At 35.1% G+C, this 22,875-nt stretch overlaps 1 protein-coding gene across 9 annotated transcripts in view; it reads right to left on the bottom strand.

Annotated features, from left to right (window-relative positions):
• ROBO2 (roundabout guidance receptor 2) overlaps window positions 1-22,875 on the bottom strand; it is a 691,429-nt gene that overhangs the window by 169,398 nt on the left and 499,156 nt on the right. For all 9 annotated transcript variants that reach the window (XM_070406004.1, XM_070406006.1, XM_070406010.1 and 6 more), the window contains exon 5: window positions 12,529-12,667. In XM_070406004.1, the coding sequence (XP_070262105.1) occupies window positions 12,529-12,667 (139 nt within the window). The remainder of the gene's footprint in view (window positions 1-12,528; window positions 12,668-22,875) is intronic.

The following is a 22,875-nucleotide window of genomic DNA, read 5'->3' as shown; positions in this document are numbered from 1 at the left end:
GTACTAATAGTTAAGAGAGTGGACTTCAGGGCTAAAATGCTTCGATTCAAATCTCTCTTTACCACTTAAATTTGCCCCTTAGATTCTTCATTTGTAAAATAAGGATTGTAAGAGAAACTTTCATAAAGCAGTTGTGAAGATTAAATCAGCTTGCATGTGAAGCACTTATAGGTATTAGCTATTTCTTCCATAGTTAATCAATTTTAAGATACACATTGTTCATATTTCAAAATATCTGAAATTAGAAATCATTCTTCATAGATGGCATATCACAGTTGATTTGCCATTTTTTTCTCCTTAACTATGAGAAAATATAATGTAGGATCTCACAAAGAACTCTAAATTGGATTCAGTGACATGATATTATTATATGTTTAGAAATAATTAAGCTAAACAAATCTTGTATTTCTCTCTTTATTAAATACAACACCTTTCATCCAGTCACTCAAATGATAAACTTCAGTATTACTTTTAACCTCTTTTTTCACATAAACCCTGATATGCAATCAACTTCCACCTATAAAATAAAGCTTTCCATTGTACTGCCACTTAATTATTAAGCATGATTGCATATTCACAGGAAATATCCCAACGGCATTCCCTAACAACCTTTTAAATAACTTTCTAATATGAATGTCTACCTCCAAACTTTCTCTACTCCAAGCTACCCTGTATATAAGTATGAGATTCAATTTTCTAACCATAGAGGCAAAGATACATTTATATTCAATGTCCTTCTTGAATTCCCATTTCATAGTGTGTTCAGTGTAAGCAAATTACTTGGAATTAGAGGCTTTCATAATAAAGCCTCAGCTAACTTTGCTGCCCTTAAGTGCCACTCCACTACAGTGAAGGCAAACTGAACCACTAATCACTGGCTTATGTATTCCATCACTAAAGCGTTTTCCTCTTGCTTCCATCTCTGTCTCTTTAAACAGTCTTCTCTGCAGTTCCACTTACAGGAATTCTATTCTCCTTTCCAGACCCATCTCCAGGTCACATGGGACTAAAGTTGCTTTTGTTTTCTAAAACCCAAAAGAGTCTTATATGTCATAGTTTCAATGTAGTTTTCATTATTTAATAATTAAGGGAATATGTATTTCATACCCTCTACTATCTTACCCTCTACTCCAGAACAAACTCATCTTTTTTTTATGTGCTGTAATATCAATACATAGAAATGCCCAGTAAATATGTCTAATTATTTTGAAGTAATTATTGAAATATAATATTAAATTGAGATAATTGACATCTTACTACAAATTATGTGGTAATTGTGGCTTGAAAAGCTCTTATGGTAACTTTTGTGATTGTAACAGTCTTGCTAATAAGAATGATCAGCAAAATTTCTACATTGAGTTCTTGTCACACGATGATTCACCTTTTCAGAAGGGACTTCTAGTACTTTAATTTTTTGATAAGTGCCCCTAGGGCAATCTCCACCTCTAAATATAGGTGTTTAGAATGAAGCACCAATGAGTTAATATTATGTAACAAATGAAGTAGAGTTCACCAATAATTGATTCTACTGTATGGAGAGTGGTACATTCTTACAATACTTTGAAAGTACTTGTTCTCTTTTCTCTTATTTTGACAATTGTATCTTCTTCACACATTAAGTAATATATAACCCTCATTCATCATGCCACTGTAATACTGAGTCTCAAATTATTCTCTGTGTTGTTGTTTTTTTTCATAACAGTTGACTAGAATAGCTGGGCTGAACAGCAACTTTGCAAAAAGAAATAATAATAATACCACCATATAGGTAGATAATATGAAGCTTGGAACTCAGTCCTGCCTACCAGTTCATAAGTGTCCATACAATTGTTATCAAATACTATCAAGAAAATGTAGCCCTGACTGGTTTGGCTCAGTGGATAGAACATCGGTCTACGGGCTGAAGGGTCCTGGGTTTGATTCAGGTCAAGGGCATGTACCTTGGTTTCGGGCACATCCCCAAGGGGTATGCAGGAGGCAGCTGATTGATGTTTCTCTCATCGATGTTTCTCACTCTCTATCCCTCTCCCTTCCTCTCTGTAAAAAATCAATAAAATATATTTTAAAAAAATGTAAAAGAGTACTCTCAGTAAATTCAACTGTGCTATGAGCACTGTTAGGCAACAAAGATAAAAAAAGAGAAATTAAATTATCATGCTCTAAAAGAGTTCATAGTTCTAGATTTATACACTAATACTATTAAATTCTCTCAGCAAGCATTTCTTTAGCTTCTGAAATAGTTTTATTTCCAGATTCAATGTTAAGAAGAAAAGCACATAAACATATTAAGTTAAACTATTCTGTAAGAATAATTATAGAATTGTTTTGAACTTTGTTTTAACAGGCAGTGGAAAATAATACTAACCTTTTAAAACATGCAAACTGATTTATATGCCATAATAAATTTATACATAAGTGCCATTATGATAAATATTATAAAATCTTTAATGTATACTTTATTACACAGCTGTATTTTATGACTCTCTGATAGACATAACTGATCTAGGCAAGCATTTACTAAGCTGTTCTTTCCTAAACTTCGATCCCAACTGAAGAATGGAAAAGAACTGTCCCTACCCAGTGCCATTAGTATTGTTTAAAAGTATGAATTTTGCCATAGTTACTCTCTTTGTGTTCTATTTTTCTCATTTATAATACAAGGAGAATAATAGCATTTAATGAAGTTTTCCTATAGATAAATACATTACTATAAATTGCCTAGAGTGTATCTGGTATAGACTAAGTGCTATGTAATCTATATCTATCTATCTATATATCTATATTTATCTATATATATCTATATACCTATATAGATATATATATATAAACATATCTATCTATCTATCTATCTATCTATCTATCTATCTATCTATCTATCTATATTATATATATTATTATATGTTTAAAAAAATAATATATATATATATATAAGCCAAGCGACTGGAACAACAGAATGACTGGAAAAACCGCTCACAATGACACTCACTGTCTCACTGTGGTGGCCAACCAGCCTGATCGGGGCCCCGATTGGCCCCCCAACCTCCCACAAACCCTCCCCCCAGCTGGCATGGCCCCTGATTGGCCCCCCTCACCCCGATCAAGGGCAGGGCCAGCTGGCCAACCACTCACAGCCCCTCCCCCCCACAAGCCTGGGCCCCATCATCTCCCATTGTGGCAGGTGGGTGGCCGGACCCCACCCATGTATAAATTCATGCACCAGGCCTCTAGTCTTATATAATAAAAGCTTAGTATGCAAATTATCCCCTCGACCAGGAGTTCAACCAGGGAGCAGGCTGGCCTGGGGAAGAGATTGAGGCCCCGGCTGACAGCTGGCAGTGGCTAGGGACCCAACCAGTGCACGAAATTTCATTCACTGGGCCTCTAGTATGTTTATAAAAAAGGAAAATACCTAAAAACAACTCTTGAATCAGTACTAGATTTTTTCCTATAAAAACCTAAATAAACATTTAGGGTCAATTTTTTTTGAATTAAAAAATATTTTTCTGTATATCTGACAAGCTGTATACAAAACATAAAAAGTAATTTTCATTAGTAATGAGCTTATGTGTAATTTTAATTTCCCTTTTAGGCCCACCTGTTTCAATTTGCTGTGGTTTTATACTCCTATAAAATGTGTTATCATACCTTTTCATATGAGTTGATACCATTCATAGAATCATGAAATTTTATAATTTTAATTAATCATAGAAGCCATCCAACTGAACTCACACATTCTGCAGACATGGACTCTGGTAGTCAAACATGCAAATTGCTTAAAATAACATGGCAAATTTTGGCAGAGTTGGGATAAGAATGCTGATCTCCTAAATTCCATTTTACCTTGCATTCCCATATCACAATTCAACTTAATCTGAATAAGAACAAAACCAATCAGAAATATATCTTAAGGGTGATTAAAAATTAACTAAGTGATTCTAACCACAAATTCTCTTGTGAAGACAAGGATTGGTGTTAATAAAGTCAATTAAAAAACTTTTTCCTTTTTAAAATTTGTTTATAGTAAAGGTAAAAATCTAGGTAGGAGAATGTCTTCAATGGTAAATGTACACTATAGCCACCTGTGGGATATGGTGTGACATGTGACTATCTCCTTTTAAGCCTTTGGCTTTTCCTACAGTTTGGTTTAAGGAAAATGCTACCCTAGACCAACCTCAACCTAGCTGAATGCTCTAACATGTAACATGGCCAGGTCCCAACTTCTCATATGTAACATGCCACACACCATAGCTTATATGTGGGACAATACCCACATGCCAATGACAAGTGGCACTTAGGCAGATCCTTTTGCTCTGCAAACTGGCACCTGGTCTTGGTTCTGCTCTCACACAAGAGCTGCCAGTTAGTGGGCAGGAAAGCATCTTTGACTTCAAGGTATTTCCTACTCCAAGTTTGTCCCAGCTTGTTAGCTGACCACTGGCCAGAGCCCAAATTGGATGCCAGTTCCTGTATTGCTTCTGAGCTGAGATTCTCAACAGATGGGCCAGTGTAGTCACAGGACAAGGCAACTTGCACTCCCCATGCGAGGTGGCAATTAGTTTTGTGTTAACAGCAACTATTAGCACCTATTTGATGAAAACATAGAAAAAAGAACCACTTTGGCATCTTTCTAAAAGTTGCTAATTAATCCTGTTTGTAAACAAAATCTATATCTTCTGCTTCCAACACAGTAACTTTGACCTGATTCAAGTTTAGATTTTCAAAATGCCAAGCCAGTTTATGTGTGGCTTATGGAATTGGTCTAAAAATTACTCTTAACAGTAATGCTATAATAATATGCCTATAAAGTTATTTATTCATAACTGATTATCTAATTTTTTAATCCTCATCTGAGGACTAGTAAATATGTTTTTACTAGTATTGATGTTTAGAGAGAGGAAGGGAAAGGGAGAGAGGGGGGGGAGGGGAAGAGAGAGAGAGAGAGGCATTATTCAGTTGCCTCCTGAATGTGTGCCCTGACTAGGGATCAAACCCACAACCTGGTATGTACCCTGGGGGAGAATCGAACTCACAAACTTTAGGGGTATGGTTCGACATTCCAACCAACCAGCTACCCGGCCAGGGCTGATTATCTAAAATATAAAATTTCTAAGTGGCTCAAGTCCATAAGTCATAACCATGTAATCAGGAAGCCCATTAGTTTCAAATGCAGGTTTCATGTTGGACAGGTTCTAAATCAAGTCTTGACCCAGAATGTATGAATGTGTGACTATGGGAACTTCTGGGGGCTTCTATTTCCATAAGCCTTAAATGAGACTAATATTATGCTGGAACACTATTTTTTAAACTAATGTAATTAATGTATGCAAAAAGCATTTAGAAGAGTGGATGGCAAACTAAATCCTGCAAAAATTGCTTGCTTTTATCATTACATAATCTTCATATAAAAGCAGTCGTTTGCCTATTACCAGCAAACAATACATTATAATGTGTGAAATTTGAGGGTCCCAGCCCAGACATCTTCTTGCACTGGGGCTGGGATACAATATCTGGATCATGGACAATCTCCCAGAGATAGGAAAATAGGTGTTAACTCCCAGGCTTGGCAAACTGTCTCATAAAATTTATAAATAAATCTAGGTGATTTAAAAGAAAAAAGTTATATTTATTAAATCTAAAATACTATACGCATTTCTTTGGAAATCAATTGGCAAAAGAGAGTATCCATAAAAATTGTATACTCTATATTTTTCAGCCTTAAATATATATATATATATATATATATATATATATATATATATATATATATAATTACATGCCATCAGTCAGTTAAATTTATAAAACTGGAACACCTGCTATGTGCATTCATTTCAAAGTGTTTACAGTGCTTTGAATTAGTTATATCATTTTAATAACCCTTTGAGCTAGAATAGACGGCATCATTATTCACCCTGTGCAAATGTGTCAGGACATAGGTTAATCACTAGTCCTGTCGCATCGCTGGTCCATATCAACGGGATGTAAAACATGAAGGGCTTAAACAGCTTCTTCAAGGTTTCACTCCTAGAGAACTGTAGAGAAATCTGTCAAACATCATTTTCAGAACATGGGAGTGTAACTATAAGGATAAATGATCAAAAAGTGTCAAAACAAGGCTAAAGTCTAATATTCCTGGCAATGGCTTAAATAGTCTTTATGTTAGTGATAGCTGTATGTACATATCTCACAGCAATTGTCCAGGCAGTTCTATATTTTTTCAGACAGAAATGGCTAAGACACCGGTATCACGGAAAATTCATGGAATATTCAGTAACCCTTTTCTTTATATTTTTGAATCTTAAGGACTGATTTACTTTTCAGGTGTCACATATACTGTTTTATATATATTGCTTTTCACTTGCTCTCAGTTTTTTCCCCCCTTCTTTTTCAAAACCCATTTTAATTGACCAATCTCGACCAGCCAACCTAATCAGCATGGTTATTTATCAGGAGCCCAAATTACCACATGTCCTTGAAGCCCACACTGTGTGTGAAGAAGCTGATCTCCTCGGCAGGGTGGCTGAGCACCTGTTCAGCATTTCTGCATCCCAGAAGCACATGCTCTAAACAATGGAGCTTCCAGTCAATTAACACAAGAACATTCTCCAGGGCAAAGTGGAAAGAGCCACTTAGTGTAAAAAAAGGAATTATAAGTGGTTCTATTCAGTTCCTTTTCTTAAGGATCATATATTTAGGTGAATCTCACATTTCATTCAACTAAGAACTCTAAAAAGTCTCTCTTAAAATAGACTTGCACTTTAGAAAAAGGAATTATTAGCTGGTTCAGGGGAAATTGATAGAATTTTACACTATATATCTTGAAACTCTTATTCTCCAGTTTCTTTTATATTTTTATGAAATATTCATGAATTATATTCACTGTGTGTAAGCCATCTACTGCATTTAGAATTTGCAGGCATATGTAGGAATGTAAATGGCACATTTTCTTTTCTTTTTTCTCTGACAAGCTATTATGAGCATTTCTTTCTGTACTCAAAATCCTTACTAAGGAAGTTGGTATCACTTTAGAATTAGTTTAGAACTTAAATAAAAATGATATAAGGAATATCATGGAACTAACTAGTCATGATATACTGAAAATCACATGATTAATGAAGATTGTTAAATTTCCTGTTTAAAGGCTTTTAAAAGACTGCTAATAATTAACTAAAATGCAAACTACACTGACAAGCCCAAATAAGAAACCGCAATTAGATTCATCACACTACTTCTTACCTATATTCTGAGAAGGGAAATTATTATTCTTTTTCCTAATATTAGATTGGACAGAATATTATATGGTTTCTATATTTCAATTTTATTTCTTTGGTTGTAAATTTATTGCATTTTGTTTCCTTTATGTCAATATAATATGATATTTTACATACAGCTTCAGCATATCTGTGCATATGTATAAGTATGTATTTTTTATTTGGGTATAACAATACAGTAAAGATCCTTATGCTATCATGGGAATTGGCATATGATGGTAATATGAGCCAGTTATTATAAATTCTGGCAACTTCTCTTAAATGAAACACTATATGAAAAGATTTGCTGAAGGCACTTGATCATCCTAAGAGTATTAATTAGCAAAAAGCACTAAGTTTTCTTGAAAAAGGAAGACGTGGTACCCAAGGAAGAAACTAGGATTACTTTGGTTCTTTAATGTATTCAGTATGTAAACATTTTTTCTACATCACCCAATCTGATTAACATATAACAAAAATATAATTATTAACAGCATATTTACTTTATTTGGAATGACTTTTTTACAGTTTAGCAATGAACATGACAAACATAGTAATGAATGTAAGTAAATGCAAAAATGCATCTTCTGCAATCTGAACTCTCTTTTAAGAAAGTTAATATGCTTCTAAAAAGCATAAGAATTATGAACTCTAAATGTAAATCCCCTTATCTCCTCATTTTGTTCACCACACCCACTTTATTTTCATATTGGTTTATAAAATGCTTGTCACTAAGATGAGTCTGTGTTGATTTATTTGAGGACACATATATAGAAACCCTCTGGAAAAAAGATACTGATACTTGACACAATCATAAAAAGAAATATTTTTTTTTCTTTCTGAAATCTTCAACTGTGAAATAGTAATACCTTTAAAAGTTTCTGCAAGCATTTAATATTTTAATGATAGCATATATGAAATGAAGGCTCCTTACTATTTTGTCCCTTTGTCATAGAGAAAATGTCCAAATAAATAATAATTTTTTCTGGTTGGTCATCAGGATTATTGTTAGTCTTGGTAACTAATACTTTTCCCACTTCACTGAAATATTCATCTAGTCAAAAAACTGTCTTTAATAGTATTCATCTAAGGTATGTTATAATTTCATTAAAGATGGTTAATGAGAAAGGTTAAGAGCTTTAGGCTAAATCAAAGAGGCACATGGGTACTACTTAAAAAATATTTTTGTGGAAAAGGAAAAAAAAAATACTCCCTTAATTCATCTCTGGTTACTGAAAGGTTGGCACAAATAACTTCTGTAGTGAAGGTTTAAATAGCTATCACAGCATTTCATATATTTAAACTTGAATTGAAAAGCTTTTCTTGTCTCCAAAAGAAAAATAGTCACATATTACTTACATAGTAATTACAGGCTATGCAGCTGCCCTACAAAGCTTTACTATAAATGTGTTAAGCACGAACCACTACACAAACCTTATTCAAATTGCTTTAAATGTTATGCCAAAGAAATGCCAGCCTCCACACCACTCCACTACAATTGCTTACACAGGAACAATGGCCATCTCCCTAGTCTGAAACCTAAATAATGTAATAGAATCAATGTTGCTCATTTAGGCTATGGTTGGTTAAAAGTCATTACTATTATTCCTCACCAGTAAAGAGGTCTCTTTCCCTTCCTTATGCATCAGTGAAGCTTATGCTAATGCATCCAAATGTAAGAAAGAATACGCTTCTTTGACATAACATTTAAAGATTGAGAATTCAAGGAAAATACATGCCATCTAGCATGATAAAAATACTAACCTTAATTTCTATATCTCACTGATCCTTGTTTTAAGCCCTTCTAAAGTACAATTTAAAGCTTACACAGCAGTACCATTTGCTTACTACTTCAAAAATATTTATCTGGTCACACAAAACTCTGTAATACTCTCATACCAGTAACACAAGATTCAAGAGGTTGAACCTATGAAAGTGTTTTAAAGGGAGTAGTAGAGGTAAGATTTCTCAAAGTTTCAACCTTATCTTTAGAGGGCTATATATCACACATTCTAGACATAGTTTTAATACTGTTGTTGATTTGTATGCATTATTTGAACTTTGTAGCAAATGAACTTGGCAAGGTTTTGAAAATATAATAGCAACTAAAGTTATCAGATTTATGACCTAACATCTAGAGCAGTGATTTTCAACCTTTTCCATCTCATGGCATGCAAACTAATTACTAAAATTCTGTGGCACACCAAAACAGATATTACATTTTTGCCTCTATGACAAAAAATAGGTATAATTTTGAATTTTTCATATAGCCAGCTATTGTTGTGTTGGCTGTTGTCATTTTTTGTTTGACAATCTCAGGGAAAAGAGGTCAGTGGCCCTGACTAAACAGTCAGGTATTGCATGTTTTAAAAATCCTTGGGGCATATGGGTTGAAAATTGCTGACCTATATTGATCTGGGAACAAATCAAACTGGGCTTAAATTTTAATGCAAAGACATATACCCATTAAAATGCAAAGAAATATGCCCATTAAAATGCTATACACTATTACAACTTTCTAATTTTAAAACTTTTGTTAACTGGATAATGTTTAAGAATTAAAAATGGCAGGATCACCATGTTGATATTATGTCACCCTTTATATCACATAAACCTGGTATCAAGTGATGACATTCTCTGTGACTTTCTTCCTAAAATTCCACAAACCCAGTTTAATCATGAAAAAACACTAGGCAAATTCAACTTTCTGGAATGTTCTACAGGATACCTGACCAGTACACCTTAAGTCAGTAAAGGTCATAAAAACAAGGAAATACTGAGAACCTGTCAAAGACCAGATGAAACTGGGAAAACATGCCAATTAAATGCTATAGCTTATGACATCCAACTAAACAAAAACCCTAGACTGAATCCTGGAACAGAAGGAAGACATTAATGAAAAACTGGTGAAAACAAAATAATGTAAAAAATTACGTAATATATATTAGCATTTGTTAATTAGGAGTCGGAAGAGTTTCATAGTAATTAAAAATGTTAACAATAGGGGAAACTAGGTATAGGGTATATGGGAATTCTCTGTATTATTTTTGTAACTTTTCTACAAATCCAAAATTATTCCAAAGTGAGTGATTTTATTGTTATTTGTTAAGTCATTTTGAACAAGGCTATTTACTTCCAGTAAATAAAAACTGACTTTTGTTTAGAATAGGTTAAATTTTGTTATATAATTAATCTCTTATCCTAAATCTTATATCACATCAACATTTTAAAATTATACATTAAGTGCTCTCAAATTTGAGGAAAAGTACTGATTACACATGGCAGACAAACACAAACAACTAAACTCCACAAATGCTTAATCCTTTTTAACCTGCTCTTCCATTGATAAGGCTTGAGGAACCTCACATTCACAGACTTCACCTGATAACAATCCTTTAAAATGAGATATCTGACAGCAAAGTGACAAAAGAAACATAGAAGAAACTTTTCCTACAATTTAGCTGAAAAATTAACTGAATTAAATTTTTCACTTGTTTTATTCCCATAGTTTCCAAAGAACCTCTCATTATTTAAAATGTTTGGTCAATTTGAAGCTAGTGCTGTTGATGATATGCTTTAGAAAGTATAACATCATAGACCTTGGGATATATAACATTGAGATACTGAAATCAGTATATAAATTCAGGAAAGTATTGATAGCAATGCCAGTGAAAATACATAAAAGGCAAATAACTTCCATGAAATCATGTTTAATTTAGTTGAATGAAAACGAATTTCTTGTTTTATGAAAAAAAAGTAGAAAAAAAAGCAGGGAGTGAACTTTTATGATTATAGAAGATGTGATGGCTGTAGTTTCAGAAGGTAGGACTAAGAGGAAAGCAAAACAAATATTAAAGCTAGACTTGCTCATTATATAGAAAAAAACACTTGAATGATTTATCTATGTATATAAAAGCCTAAACAACTGGCCGACCAGCCAACTATTTGACTGTCTGACTGGTAGCTATGAGGTGCACTGACCACCAGGAGGCAGATGCTCAACACAGCAGCTGCCAAGCTGCGGTGACCTGGCAGCTGTGGTTCTCGGTGACGCACCCAGAACCTGAGAGGAGAGGGCCCGATTCCAGGATGCATCACGTGAGAACTGCTCTCTCACAATCCGGGACCCCTCGGGAAATGTTGGAGAGCCAGTTTCGGCATGATCCCTGCAGGCCAGGCTGAGGGACCCCACCAGTGCATGAATCCATGCACCAGGCCTATAGTTTGATCATAAAAGGCAAAGTCTTGGAAACACTTAGACAAAAATATTTAATAAAACACTAGAGGCCGGATGCATGAAATTTGTGCACTCAAGGGGGTCCCTCAGCCCGGCCTGCACCCTCTAGCAGTTTGGGAGCCCTTGGGGGATGTCTGACTGACAGCTTAGGCCCGCTGCCTTAAGCCAGCAGTAGGACATCCTTAGCGCTGCAGTGGAGGTGGGAGAGGCTTCTGCCACAGTCACTGTGCTCGCCAGCTGTGAGCCCGTTTTCTGGCTGAGTGGCACTCCCGCTGTGGGAGCACACTGACCACCAGGGGGCAGCTTCTGAATTGAGCATCTGTCCCCTGGTGGTCAGTGCACATCACAGCAAATGGTTGTTCTGCCGTTTGGTCGATTTGCATATTAGCCTTTTATTATATAGGATGACAAGCATTTTTAACTTAACCTAGAGTGCTGAAAGATTGTGGTTTTGGGATTAGTAATAAGAATAAGATAGAAGAGATGGAGAAGAAATTCTCCATGAAGATATGGCAAGTGAGAAAGTGACGCAGAGTCCCTAAGTGAGAAATTCCTTATGTGGACAGTGATGTCAACTACTTGCTGCCTCTTCAGAACTGTGTCAAACAAGGCATCTCCTTTACTCCAGACCTTACGGTCAGCTAAAATCAGTAGCCTTTTGTTAGCAATGCTCTGGGCAACAAAGGAAGGCACACAGTGTCCAGTGTGGGCTGCAGCATCAGGGCAACAGAGCAGTAGCTGCAGGACGCAACTGGAATGGTAGTTAAGAATTGGGCAGGGATAGAATGGCAAAACTAACAGGGATCATGAAGAAGAAAACATCTCAGGAATCCTTGATATTCAGGGGTAATAGATGAAGTGGGGGATCAGCCTGGAAGACTTCAGTGTATAAAAGAGCAGCTATGTGACTTGCATGTGTGAAAATCAGGTATGTGAAAATAATACACCAAAATATAAGAGTGTTTGGTGATACAATCGGGGTGTTTTTTCTTTCTAATTAGTCACTGATTATCTAACAATTTTCCATGTATGTGACGTTTTTACCTTCCTCTTGACAAGTCTGCATCATCCTTCTTCCACCGCACAGTTGGTTGAGGATCTCCCTGGACCTGACAACGAAATTCGACTGATTCTTCCTCCAGCACCACTTGGTTAATTGGTCTCCTGAGAAATGTGGGTCGTTCTTAGGAGAAAAAAAAGTAAAATAAAATGAATATACTGCATGCTTTAAGTATATTCTGGAAAAAGCGTAGAAAAATTATGGTTTATTTTTGGTACATAGGTACTTAACTGTATTTCAGCTATATCTTGATACTTATAAATACAATGTAATTGAATAAAATAAAATATTTTGAAATGCAGAAAGAGCTATGCTTTGTATATAAAAGCATAGAGCCTTTTGGAAAAGATATTACATTGATTCTTCAGTGAATTCCTGAGCTACATCATGTAAATCTTGTCATAAAAAATTTGGACATGGAATTCCACATAAATGAGGAAAGAAATAAAAATGATTAGTTCAATTTATTAGGATGGCTCAGATTGGAAGACTGAAAGTTGAAACTAATGCAAAACAAAAGAAAACATATATTAATATCCCATCAGGAATGCTAGAGAAAACAAAAGTTGTGCTTAGGCTATCATTTATCATTGACCCAATACTTCCATGAATGTTTTCAATTCATGTATGGATAGCTGAATGCCTTATTTCTGTTTTTCTTTAAATAAAAATGCTGTGAATCTGTTTGTTTTTTTTAAATAAAAATTACTCGTTTTAATTATTTTACACTATTTATTGCCCTATATATTTTTAAGGCCACTCCCAAAGTTTGCCCATTTTCTCTTTACTTAACTTTTATGTTTATTTCTCTAGCATTCTTTCCTTTATTCCTTATGTTTTTAATCTGTACTTAGCTCTGTTAATCTGCATTCGAAAACTCTTCTACGTAAATCTAGGAAAAAATAATAGCTGTCCATAGAATCTTACCATGAAAGAGAAATATAAAACAAAAAGTAGTTTTACACTTTTCTACACACTTCAATTCCTTGTCTAATTTCTTTTTTTTTATAATGGTCAAATTATGATAATTTAAATTACCATTTAAATTTTATTAGCACATGCCTACAAATAATAGAAAAGTCCAAAATAGTGCTACTTATTGAAGTAGAAAGAGAAGTCAAAGAAAAGAAAAATGAAATCCATAGGAAGTTGACACAATTTATCTGGTCATATGGCCACATTTAGTCAATTAGGACTTTAGTTTCAAATGCAATTTAAGAATGTGACTATATTGCCAAAAAAAAAAAAAAAAAACATATTTAGCAAGAAAACTTTAAAGAAAATAAATCACTTCAAATTACATGTTAAGAGAATAGAGTGATAATACATGATTTTATTGACTAAAGAGCCATATTCATAAAACAAATGTATAATTACAAGATAATATTTTAAAAACATTTTAAAATTGATTTCTAGAGAGAAGAATAGAGGAAGAAACATCAATGTGAGAACGGAACATCTATCTACTACCAGGGATCAAGCACACAACCCAGGCAGGTGCCCTGATTGGAATCCCACAGTCCATCCCTCTGTGCATGGGACGACACTCAACAAACTGAGCCACACTGGCCAGGGAAACATCATATTTTATTGCAATAAACTCAACCATCATTGGTATTCAGCAGGAAGGCAACTAAATCGCTCCACCATGAAGGTGACAGTTGGGACAAAATTGTTTTTTTTAAACACAAACCTACATATGTTCAATTATTTGTTCTTCAATACCCCAAACCCCAAATCATAAAACAAGGTGAATAGGATTTTATCACAAAGAGGTTTTTTTTTTTAAATGCATAATTTAGAAATAATCCATAAAAAATGAGAAACAAAGATTGCTTCTAATGATTTCAGGTAGTAGAATCAATTAGCAGTTAAGTGTGTCCCCTTCACAACAGAACAAATCTGTATGCTGGATGGAAGGATTTAGTGTTATACTTTTGAACTCTGGACACTATGTGCTCCTAACAATGATGCTGGCATAGTTGATATTGGGCTATTGTTTCTGGAAGTAAACAGGCATAAGATCAGTATCTCCCTAGGAGTGCTTGGAATGTTAATAATAGAAATAAATCATTAGCATAAAATGTGGAATTGACTTTTTCTTCCCCATCACTTGGTATGTCCATCCAATTCATCTAAAAGCTGCAATAATCCAAGTTAAAAGAGAGCTAAGCCACTGTTGTTTTTAATGGGGATATTTTATTACAATCTGGTATATGGCTGAGCGAGTTAGGAGGTCTTTCACTCATCTACTCATTTATTCAGATCATATTAATACAGCTTCTCCTATGCCAGGCTTTGAGTTTGGTAGCTGGTGAATAGCCAGCATTTTGGTGTAAAAAAGAAAAAAAAAAACTGGTAGGGGATAAAGTTAGTCAAGACCATGAAGAACCTTGTATGCCATGTCAAGAAAAATGAGTTTTCCCTAGAGGGTTAGGGGTGATCAGGCAGGCAGGCAGGCAGAGGGGTTAGGGGTAATCAGGCAGGCAGGCAGAGTGGTTAGGTGTGATCAGGCAGGCAGGCAGGTGAGCAGTTAGGAGCCAGCGGTCCTGGATTGCGAGAGGCTACAGGCTGGGCTGAGAGACACCCCCTATCCTGTGCACGAATTTTGTGTCCCGGGCCCCTAGCTTTTAATAAGCCTATGAAAAAAGGTCATGTTGACAGATCTGAGAAAGATGAATTAGAAGTGAAACATGAAGCAGTGAATTAGGTCAAACTATCATTTTAAGACTTGTTTCAGTTTAAATTGACACAGTGCTTCTAAGGATGTGGAAAAGGGGACAGAATAAAGAAATATCAGAACTGAGTAATCAGTCAGAAGTAGATGGTGAAGAAGCAATGTCTAGAAAGATTCTCAAGTTTCTATTTAGCAATTGGTACAAACTTTCAGGTAAAGTATGGATATGGTATGTGTATATGTGCATGTGCGTGTATGTGTGTGCAGATCCTTTCATTGCAGAAATGGTAGATAAGACAAAAATAAACCATTGTTACTCAGGTTTCTGTACTTGACATCAAATGCAGTCTCAATTAATAACACAAAGGAGACTTATATAATACAAGGGGAAAGAAAAATATCATTTTTGTAGGTATAGTAAAACTCTTGGATTAAAAAATCTAAATAAAGATAAAATCTAAAGAAACTTCTTAAGCATGATGAAGATATTTTATCAGAAATTAAATGCAGACATTATTTTTAAAGCAATATATTAAAGTTATGCCAATGAAAATCTGGAACAAGATAGACATTACTAATTAATAAGAAAAAGAAGGAAAGTATGCATATTGGAGAAGAATCAAAATAATCTCTTGCCGACACTACAAATACAGAACAATAACTTGATAATTGATAAATGCAACAAAAAATAAGAACTACATATGGTCATTATAACAATCTTGGAAAATGGAAAATTTTAGGATAAATTGTGGCAAATTCATACATTAAAAAACTAGTAAGTCATTGTAATGTTAAAGCTATCTATTTATCTATCATGTCATCATGGAAAATTTTCATGGCATGATGCTGACTATAAAATAAGTTGCATAATGCTACTTGAGACTGATTCCATTAAAACACACATGCCTACTTTCATTCAAAGATTTTGTATGTTTCCTTTAACATAAAATCAGTCACAAAATGGCAACAGTTGAGTATAATCAGAAGGGCAAATTTCACATTAGACTTGTCACAAACCTAAACTTGTCTCTTCATCCAGGGGACACCATCAGAATCCTTGAGGGCATGTTAGTTATCATACATGTTCTAAGTCACATTGTTTTATATGGAGACACATGGAAACACCTAATTTTTAATTTCAAGAAGAAGCAAGATATAGGATTCCCTGCTGCTGTTCTGATGAACTCATCAGGGATGGAGGACATTGCAAGGAACCTGCTCTATTCTCTTCTGCCCTCAAGCAGAGTCTAGTTGCCTAGCAACTGGAACACCACAGGAGAGTTTGTGGTATAGAATTTTTGGAAGCCTAACATTGGGTCATGGTAAAAATATAATTCAATTAATTAAAAGAAGACAATGCAAAGAATAACCTAGATGAAAGTGACTTGCATATGCATGGTACATTCAGATGGGTTTTATACCTGAATATATTAGGTTGTGCCTTCCAACAAAGTAACATTGAAATTTACTAATACATTGGATTTTGGTCACAACTTTTGAAGTGTTAGTCTGAGAATTTCCATAGCACTCATTACAGCAATTATCTCTAAATCATACTACTCATTCTTCCAATTGTTTTCTGATAATTATACTAAGTTTACCTACTTTGCAATTTTAACTGCCTACATAACTATATGTTAAAACCTCTTTGTTATTTATTTAAATGAAAATAGTTTTTCTGTAAAAATTATTTTCTAGTTTCTTTGACTAGATTTTATTTCCAGAAAATATGAGAATCAGTAACATAAATATTAAATATTTAAAAATCTGTACAGGCAGAAAGGTATTTTAAGTGCTTTGTCTTTGTAGTGGCTACTATTACCATAAACAAAACACAGGCCACACCCCTTTCAGACACTTTATAAAAATTACAAGGAAATGTCTTGGGGTTTACTGCTTTGTATAAAAATCATCTGCAAACAAATGTAAATTTAGAAGGATTAAAAATTTAAGTTCCTATGAGAATCATACAGTAAATTGATAAATGATCACATTTAATACCCATTAATGCCCAATGGAGTTTGTATCCCAGGAAGCTCTGCACAATTAAAATACATATATATGAAACATCTTGAACTACTATATAATGAACAGACCATTTTAAGGCATGTCAAAATAAGGTCACTGATTTTTCCATATTATCACCTTATGTCTTATCACATTGAAAAATAGGGCTAGAAATCTCAAAGGCTGTTTGCTGACTGCTTATCAATTAGATTAAAGTCCCTCTGAATGGCCAGGTCCCTAATTATATAGCCATGGAGTGATCAGAGGCAATGTCTTTGCCAATGCAATTAACATTTTTATGTGAGATTAACTGGCTTTGAATCACCTGCATAACTTGCTTACAAGGTTAATCTCCCTAGAGACATTAGTGTTGTTTGCAGTGTGGTACTATGTAAAGCACAGCTCTCAAGTAGTCAGGTCAATTTAGGTCCAAATTGGTATTCTGGAAAATCCAACTTTGTATGTGGCTGTTTTAAAATCAAATACTAAGTTTCATTGTAATTATGTAAATAATAGAAAGAAAAATCTATACATATAAAAGCCTAACGACCATCACAACCGAATGGATGACTGAACAGGCTGTGTGGGGCGACCAGGCTGGCAGGGGGTTAGTGAGGGACAACCAAACGACTGAGCAGCAGGCTGCAAAGATAGCGGCGCCCACAGCCAATAAGGAGGGAATATGCTAATTGACTGCCATGCTCTCAAAGATGGCGGCGCCCACAGCCACAAGATGGCTGGCAGGGGAGGGCAGTTGTGGGTGATCAGGCCAGCAGGAGAGGGCAGTTGGGAGTGACAAGGCTGGCAGGGAAGAGCAGTTGGAGGTGACCAGGCTAGCAGGGGAGGGCAGTTAGGGGCGATCAGGCCAGCAGGGGAGGGCAGTTGGGGGCAATCAGACTGGCAGGGTAGTGGTTAGGAAGTGATCAGGCAGGTAAGTGGTTAGGAGCCAGCATTCCTGGATTGATAGAGGGATGTCTGACTGCCAGACATACCCCAAGGGGTCCCAGATTGGAGAGGGTCCAGGCTGAACTGAGAGACACCCCCCCCCCCCCCAGTGCACGCATTTCATGCACTGGGCCTCTAGTATTCAATATAATACACAATACTATGAATCTAAAATGTGGTCGCATAATCTCTTAAGTTTCTTACTTATATGCTACAATGAAAAAATTAAGTGCCCAGTGGACAGATTTCTCTTTTATCCATATTCAGTCATTGAATATGACTGTAAAATTGTCAATGTCAGTGCTGTGACAACTGTACTAAAATAACCTTCACAATTTTAAAATAAACTTTGCTCATCATTATAAAGTAGTGTTATGGAAGTAATTACATAGGTAGAGTCCTTTAAGTCCTATAAGACCAATGATATGCAATAAAAATACATTAGAGCTGGCCACTGCTTGTAAACCTGTTTTAACTTCAGCTGACCCAGAAGGAACTGCCACCCTGCAGTGTCTAGTAACTTGGGAAGTCAGATGGTCTGCCCAAATATGTCTCCTTTTATTTAACTGGGCATATATAAAAGAACATGTGTTATGAGAGCTATTTAGTGTGAAATTATGAGCCCTTCTAGAATAGACTGAATGATAATTATCAGTCTGTCTGAATGTGATTAACTAAGTCCTGGCTGCATTAATTTACTTTCTTGCCAAGAATTTTCTTTTTATAAGAGAAATCATCCTATGAAGTAAAAGTAAACATAAGTAAATGTTCTCAAGAGAAAAAAATATGCTTCTCTCAGCTTGTTTTAGAGGCACAGTTTTATGTTATTGCTGATAACATGATATGAGAAGCCCACTGACAGCAGAGTACATGTCTATTTATCTCATCACACTGCAACAGGGCTTGACACATAGTAGGTGCTCACGAGATATTTGTTAAATAAGTGACTAGATAGAAAACATTTTGCTGTTTTAAAAGTTGCAAGTAAACACTATTTGTTTAAACTATATTGTTCCCAACAATCACCTGGGTTTTAATAGCCTATGTTTAGAATTCTTAAATGAAGGCCATAGTTTATAAATAAAACTTAGATAATTCCTAAAGGTTGGCTGTGAGATATCTTCCCTCATAGATTTATCTCTGGGTAGTTCAACTATACTTAGGCCATCAACTATTATTTCTCATCCAATAACTTAAAATCAACACTACCAGCCCAAACCTGTGTCCTCAGCCCCAATAGTTTGGCTAGTTCCCAATATGATCATCCTACCTTGATAGTCATTGGTTGACAAAATTTCCAAGTGTTCTTAGTGAACAGCAATGAAATACAAATGAACAGTAGATAACTTGACATTTGAAGAAAGCCTCCAGTGTGAAAGACTGAACAATGCAGGGTGGGGCAGGGAGAAGAAACCCAGAAGAAATAAAAGCAGGAAAGCATCACAAGTAAGTTTTATTTTTAAAAAACGTGTTTTTAAAATCCGGAGAAATATGAGAGATTAAAACATCCATGAAACAAGAACAAGATGACATAAATAGGAAAGAATTAGAGGAAAGAAAGGCCTAGAAGGTTTATCATCTAATTAGTAAATACATATTTGACAGAGAAATGGAATAGAAAAATGGATAGGATATTACCTTGACTTATTTGGATAAAGAGTTTTGTGATTGAGATTGCTTACCAGGTGTCTAGCCACTAAAATTAAAAAAGTGCCAAAGCAAGGCACAGTATTGAAGCATTTTAGAACGCTGGGATAAAAAGACAGTACTAAAAGAAAAAAAGGAAAACTGGTCACAGGTCATCAGAAGCACAGTAGTCTTCTCAATAGCAGCAGTGGAAGCTGAATAATATTGGAGATGCACTTTAATGTTATGAGTAAAAATATCTGTTTTTAAACTATAATTCTATAAGCAGCCAAAGTATCAATTAAATTTTGGATGGAATAAAGGCATTTGGTCTGGAATGAGCTCTAGGCTCAAGTTATGTAGAAAGAAGGAGAAACATTTCTGAATATAGAAGTTACCCAAGAAAAACACACAGGATGCAGAAAGATTGGCATCCATTATCAGAGCAAAGGGAAGAGAGGCATGAGGATGACGTTTGTGGAGAGGCCTAGAGAGCACCCGGCCCAGTCGGATGGGGCCAGTAGCCTGAAGCCTCCAGGAAGGCTGTAGCCAGGGTGGACTTCATACCTAAATAAAAATTTAGAGGAATTTAAACATTCTGTTAGAAATTGCAATAATAATTCATGATAGGTGTAGACAAACATAAGTAAAAGAAAAATTATTACTAATTCAGAGAACAAATATTGTACCAGAAAAAAAATGCCATCATAACATAACACAGCCACAGTCTATATTTGCATGGTTATAACAATTTAAATTCTGAATCTTAACATAACCAATGTTTCTGAAGTCATTATACTGGAAAGACCAACAGAAGGGAAAGTGGAGGAGAGAGGGTGGGGCAGGGGATAGAAGTGGGGCAAATCATCATCTTCCAAAATAGGAAATCAAAATAATGTACACAGTCGTGGAATAAGTACATATTTAGAAGTAAGGAAATAAATCCCAGAAGAAATGTTTAAAGATGAGGCGTGTGTGTGTGTGTGTGTGTGTGTGTGTGTGTGTTGGAAAGTAAGGTGGGGCAAAATTTTTCTTTATTTCACTATTAGTTTATAATACTTTTGGGTCTACTAGAAATGTGACATATAAAATATTTTTTCATGTATTACTTTGATAAACATTTAAAAATCATTTGGGAAAAAATTTTGGTTGTTTTTTAATACTGGTTAAATTTTGGATAACAGATATCCCAAACCTAACCATTGTTTTAAACTTAATTATATAATTTAACTCTAGTTTCTCTGTCTTCAGGATCTTGCGAATTTATGTTTTTGTGTGTTTTTCAATTGATTTCAGAGAGGGATAGAGAGATAGAAGCATCAATGATGACAGAGAATCATCCATCAAAGGCCTCCTGCACTCCCCCTACTGGGGATTGAGCCTGCACCTCAAGCATGTGCCCTGACTGGGGAAATGAACCATGACCTCCTAATTCGTGGGTCGATGCTCAACCACTGAGCCACACTGGCAGGGTCAGGATCTTGGGAATTTAATTGACATATATAAATTGCTAGATTGCTAGGTAGTATTCTATTTCTTAAATTCATTTTAGATGTAGGAAGGGAGAGAGAGAGAAACATCAATCTCCTGCCTCCTGCAGGTGCCCTGATGGGGGATGGAACCCACAACCTAAGTATGTGCCCTGACCAGAAATTGAACCCACCACCTTTTGGTGTATGAAATGATAGTCCAACCAACAGCGCAACACCAGACCTGGGGGGAGTGTTCTTTATAAAAAATATATCTAAACTCTCCCATCAATTTTAGCATTTACACTATGATGTCTATTTATAATTTTTAGACTTGGTACTTCCTATTTAACTAGGATGCTATTTTACATTAAAGAAGAACAAACAGAATAAATGATCCGTGGAGTATGGAATAGTAACATATTGAACATTACATTACATTGATAATATTTTTGTTTAAAGTGCAGATCTTTAAAATATTAGTTGCAATTTTCAAGCTACAAAAGGTCTAAGTCCAAGACCACTTAATAGAGAATCAAAATACTTGCAGATGGCTATTATATTGGCAAAGACCCTTTATTCTTTTCATTGTTTTTTTATTGCAATTTATAAGTGAATCATATTTTGGAACAATTAAATATTATCAGTTACTTTTTCTGTAGTACACATCGTAAAGTAAATATGGGGTTGCAAAGGACATTCAAAAACTTCCTATAATACAGTGGTCATAGTAGCCAGATTTTTGGTTGTTCTTGCTAATCCTCCCCCGAGAATGTTTTTTCCATTGACTTTTTTTTTCTTTTTAAGGAGAGAGGATGGAAGGGAGAAAGAGAGAGAGAAAGAGGGGAAGGAAGAAAGAAACATTGATGTGAGAGACACATCAATTGAATGTTTCCCGCATGCACCCCAACTGGCCCTGGACCAGGTCAATGCCCTAACCACTGAGACCACCAGCCAGGGAAATAGACAGATATTTTTAAAAGAAGAATGTCTAATACATGGAAATAAAGTTGAGAGAGAGGAGGGAGAGAATGTAACCAGTTTTGCTTTTCTAAACATAGATCAGAGATGATAATTCTAACAATGATGAACCATAAAGAGGTTTAAAAGTAAACCTGTCCTAGATGCAAAAGCACCAAAATAAAATAAAGAAGGCCTCATTATACAGAGCACACTGGTTATTTTATTTTCTCTAAGAATTGGGGAATCTCAGGAAGTACTTGTCACATCCTTGGTTAGACCATCACTACTGTTTTTATCTTTTATTTCTTGGTTTGGATGTTGTTTTCTTATCAATAATGGAATTTTAGTTTCCCCCACAACTTAATATTGTACTTATAGCCCCTCAGGTCAGTTCTGACTAGTTTACACCATCAGATAAATGTTTCTCAGCTTCCTAAATCAATTCTTCCAAAGGAACTGCCTCTAGACAAATTCAATCTCTTTGGTTTATAGCTATTTTAAAAATAATTTAGAAGTTACCCTGTAACTCCTGACATGTTTAGGGATCTCCTGTACTTCTCATCACATCTTTAGGTAAATATTTTATAACATAATCACAGTCTGGTAAGTCTAATTACTCAGGTAATGAGATTAAACACTTTCAA

The sequence above is a fragment of the Myotis yumanensis genome, unplaced genomic scaffold, assembly GCF_028538775.1.
Source record: "Myotis yumanensis isolate MYYU_CA2020_CCGP unplaced genomic scaffold, mMyoYum1.0.hap1 SCAF_2, whole genome shotgun sequence".
Classification (NCBI taxonomy): domain Eukaryota; kingdom Metazoa; phylum Chordata; class Mammalia; order Chiroptera; family Vespertilionidae; genus Myotis; species Myotis yumanensis.
This window is presented reverse-complemented; position numbering and strand designations above follow the sequence as displayed.